We start from the raw sequence: 4,590 nt of genomic DNA, 5'->3' as shown, positions 1-4,590 counted from the left end.
TGCTCCAAGGATGGACCCACCTCACAGCCCCGGCTCCGGACATTGCCTCCTGGGGATAGCCAGGAACGCTCCGACAGCCCCGAGATCTGCCACTACGAGAAGAGCTTTCACAGACACTCGGCTGCCCCCAACTATACCCACTGTGGGCTCTTCGGGGATCCCCACCTCAGGACTTTCACAGACACTTTCCAGACCTGCAAGGTGCAAGGGGCTTGGCCGCTTATAGACAATAACTACCTGAACGTCCAGGTCACCAACACGCCGGTGCTGCCTGGGTCCTCGGCCACCGCCACCAGCAAGGTGAGCCTTGGGCATGTCTCCATGAGCAGAGGTGGGCACGGGCAGAGGTGCTTCTCAACAGCCTTTCTTGCCACCATCTCTCTTCTCCACCATTTGCAGTTCTTCTTGGGAAGGGTGTGACCGGGTGGGAGCTCCTCTGAATTTGAGCATTTGGCCCTAAGTACCAGGTGCCCATCCTGCCTTTAATGGCTTCTGGTTTCTTCCTGAGCACATCCAACCCCATCATGGCTAGCAGGTGGAGATGCTGCAGCTCAGATGGCCATCATGGCCAAAATGGGAGACTCCAGGTTGCTGTGAAGAGCCGGACCGGGAATGACAGTGGCACCTTGAGGACACCCAAGGTCCAAGCAAACCCAGGGCTGTCCTCCACGGAGACACCAGTTTGCAGGGAGAAGCCTGTAGGGAGCTGAGTTCTCGTTGCCTTCCCTCTGCCCCAGCTCGTAATTGTCTCTGTGGTGCGCAGCTAAGTCCAGGTATTTTGTGGGGCACAGTCTGTTCTGGAGGTGCTTTGGCAGCCTGAATAAACATCCTGAAGGTCTAAGGCAAACACTGAGAAAGCCCAGGTGAAAACGTGCTGCTGTGATACAGCAGGATTTGTGTGGCACAGCCTCAGCTTCAGGAGAGGCCTGGAGCTGATGAACAGTCACGTTGCTCCGTGGTGCACAAGCTCTAAAGCTAAAAGGCCACTTTTTGTGCCAAAAAAGGAGTGTCAGCAGGAGGCATCCCTTGGTTTTGGAAGATGTCTTGTCCCACCATGTCTGGGAGTTCTGTTTTTCCCTGCGTGTGGGAAGAAGAGAGAAGCACATGTAGGACAGGGGCTGTTTCTCAGCTCTGAATGTGACCTTTTTAGCCTGAGCTGGCATTTTGGTTTTGAGCTGTCCCTTATAAAACTCCTTAAAGATACTGAATGATGCTCTCAATTCCTTACGTACCAAAAGACATCAAAACTTGCTGAATCTTGCAAGGAAGTCTGGCTTGAGGAGCATGGTCCTTGACCCCAGGGATGTGCAATTCCTAGGCTGGTTCCTGGGATCACCATCTTAATTGAGCCTTTTCACCCGTTATCTGCCTCACGGGCTTGTGGTGAGGAGGGATTAGTCATGAGATCTGCAGCATGAGCTGTGAAAGCATTGCTGGGTCACTGCTAGAGGAACATGTGCTGTTGGAAAGGATGCGAGCTTCTCGGTCCATAGGGTCCTTTATGTTGTTGCGTGATGTTCTCTGGTCTACACTTCTTCCTGCAGCCACAGGCAGGGCTGGAACCAGAGGAGGTCACTGCTGGAGTTGTCTGTCCTCCAGCTCTGTCCAGGCCTCATTCTGCCCCTTCATGGGGCACATGAAGCAAGGGCTCCCTTATGGCTACCCTCATGGAGAGAGGTGCAAAAGGAAGAGCAAGTCTGCAAGGGGTGAAAGAGGAAGCGTGGTTTGCCTGGGAAGGCAAGCAACTTGCTCTTCCTCCCAAGCAAGCTCTACTCTTCTTCCTCCTCCTCAAGCTTTCTTCCCAAAGCCAGGTCAGCAAGGGAAGAACAAGCACTGGGAGGCCCTTCGTCCAGCAAGGAACCTGTGTTTGAGCCCAGCCAAGGTGGGGAGGCCCATTGGGCTCAGTCTATGTCCATATCACTCCTAGAAGGACCTGCCCACTTGAACATGTGCGTCTGCGTGGTTGAGGTGGAACACAGCGTGTTCTGGGACCCAGAGAAGAAGACGGTTGTTTAGCAAGTAGCCAGGGAAGGGAAGAGGTCCAGCCTTTGGGATGTAAATGCCATGGGAGTCAGAGGAGAAGCTGCACCACCTCTGAGAGAGTCAGGGCTCATTCCTTCTGCCATCTGCCAGGCCCTGGAGGCAAGACAGTGCTGCATGCACAGGCATGTCACCCAGGCTGTGAGTAGTGATACTGCACCCAGCTACAGGAGAGCTCCTGGGTTGGGGCTGGAGATAACAGCGCAGATCCTGGTGGTACGTTCAGTCCAGCCTCTGGCTCTTGACTCCACACACGGTGTCCTCATCCATGTGCTAAAGCAGGATGGCCATGTCTGGGAGCCTGAAAGTTAGGGCAACTTCTTAGTCATGAATTTGCCCATGAGCTGAAGGCCATGCTCTTGGCGAGGCTGAGCAGACAGCTTCTCCACCTCCCATGCTGATGCTTCTGGTGGTGGCTGTACGCTCTCAGGTGGTCATCACTGGTTGTAACCCTGTTCCTTTCTTTCCCTCCCAACAGCTCACCATCATCTTCAAGAGCTTCCAGGAGTGTGTGGACCAGAAAGTGTATCAGGCAGAGATGGACGAGCTGCCCGCTGCCTTTGCTGATGGCTCCAAGAACGGTGGGGATAAGCACGGAGCCAACAGCCTGAAGATCACTGAGAAGGTGTCGGGCCAACACATTGAGATCCAGGCAAAGTACATCGGCACCACCATCGTGGTGAGGCAGGTGGGCCGGTACCTCACCTTCGCCGTGCGCATGCCAGAGGAGGTGGTCAACGCAGTGGAGGACCGGGACAGTCAGGGCCTCTACCTGTGCCTCCGCGGTTGTCCGCTCAACCAACAGATTGACTTCCAGACCATCCGCTCGGCTCAGGCCACAGAGGGCCGTGCTCGGAGGAAGGGGCCCAGCCTGCAGGCCCCCCCCGAGGCCTTCACGTATGAAACAGCCACGGCCAAGTGCAGGGAAAAGCTGCCCGTGGAGGACCTCTACTTCCAGTCCTGCGTCTTCGACCTCCTCACCACAGGGGATGTTAACTTCATGCTGGCTGCTTACTATGCCTTTGAGGATGTGAAGATGCTTCACTCCAACAAAGACAAGCTGCACCTCTATGAAAGGACACGGGACTTGGCCCCTGGCAACATGGCTCCCTCGGGGATGTCCTCTGCCCTCTGGGTAGCACTGCTGTGTTTGAGTCAATGCTGGTTGTGCTTGTTATAGAGGTTTGCTCCTTCGCACCATGGAGAGCGGGGAAGGGGGAGCAGGAGGGAACCAGGGATGAGATGGCGGTGCTGGACAGTAGGAGGTTGGATGTCAGAGCTGCATAGGTTGCCCTCTTCGGCACCTGGTCCTCCACCTTCCCAGCACTTGCCTGGGAGGAATGTGCTGCCAATGGGACCAGTCAGGAATTTTTGCTGGACTCTTACCTTGTCTGGATCTTCCTCGCCTGCACCTCCCCTCCTCTTCCCAATAGTGTGGGTTCCAAGGAGCCCCCACCTCCTTGTAGCACTTCCCCAGGTCCCAAAAATGCACATGGTGATGATGACATTGGCATGCATGAGCATGGCTTTGTCTTTGAAGAGCAAAGCCTGCAAGGAAGGTGCAGAGCAATCAGATGCCATCACAAGAGGGCTTTCTGCTCGTTGTGTCCATGTTGTTCTGCTTTTCAGGCATGTCCAGCTCTGCCCGCAGCCCCATTGCTGCAGAAAGTGGTGCAAGGGGGCTGAAATAGTGGTGAATGGTGGTCCCACACTTGCCTGGCCACCAGTGCCAGGCATCTTCTGGGTGAAAGGAGGGCGCATTCCTCAAGCCTCAGCTTGCGCTTGCTGTGGTTCAAAGGGCATCTCCCATTTTAGCCAGTTCACTTGGCTGATTCACTCAGTAGTTTTACTTCTGGCTCCCTTGTCTCTGCCCGGATCCACCGAGGACTCTTGATGGCAACGGGAGAAACCTGGCCAGTATTCAAGTGGTTTCTGCAACTTCTGCCCAGCATCGGATAAGTTCCTCACACCATTTGCTCTCCGGTCCCCTAAAGCCTGGCTGCTCAGTGGGGGACCCACTCTCCTGCCCGCGGCTTGGCCAGGCCCTGGGATGGAGCAGGAGCATTGCGCTCTGTTTGTTTGCTGCTAGGTCTCTGCTCCGCTCCTCATCCTGGGGCCGTGACTGGCAACCCCATTGCAGACCAGTTGCACCTTAAGCCCTCTGGGGCTTGAATCGGAAATGGGGCAATGTTAGAAATCCAGCCAGGAGATGGGATGCAGCAGAGGACCCCCCACCCCCCCAAAACTGCCTCCAAATGTCTGTTCCCTGCCTCGAAACCATCAATAATCCCCTTCTCTTACCACATAGTGCAGCCCATGTCCTCTTCATGTTCCTCTGTGGTTCACCTCGTCGCTCACTGAACAAACAGCAAGACCACCTTTGGTCTGAGTCTTGGAGACCTCCTGATGGGTTTCCCCTCTATTCCTCAGGGGGAAGCTCAGAGAAACAAGCCCCCAAACACTCCTGGGGGCACCTCCTTCTCTCAAGGGAGGTCTCTAGACATGATGAGACAAGCTAGCACCAAAAGAGGTGGGAACAGGCTATGATTG

The 4,590-nt window shown here is 55.2% G+C and overlaps 1 protein-coding gene across 1 annotated transcript; it reads left to right on the top strand.

Annotated features, from left to right (window-relative positions):
- The first annotated feature begins 6 nt into the window (after positions 1-6).
- Positions 7-3,304, top strand: LOC104404580 (repulsive guidance molecule A). Its single transcript, XM_010013039.1, has 2 exons — positions 7-300; positions 2,519-3,304. The coding sequence occupies exon 2, from the start codon at positions 2,579-2,581 to the stop codon at positions 3,218-3,220; it is 642 nt and encodes a 213-aa protein (XP_010011341.1). The 5' UTR covers positions 7-300; positions 2,519-2,578; the 3' UTR covers positions 3,221-3,304.
- The last annotated feature ends 1,286 nt before the right edge of the window (positions 3,305-4,590 follow it).

The sequence above is a fragment of the Nestor notabilis genome, unplaced genomic scaffold, assembly GCF_000696875.1.
Source record: "Nestor notabilis isolate BGI_N333 unplaced genomic scaffold, ASM69687v1 scaffold18724, whole genome shotgun sequence".
NCBI lineage: Eukaryota > Metazoa > Chordata > Aves > Psittaciformes > Psittacidae > Nestor > Nestor notabilis.
This window is presented reverse-complemented; position numbering and strand designations above follow the sequence as displayed.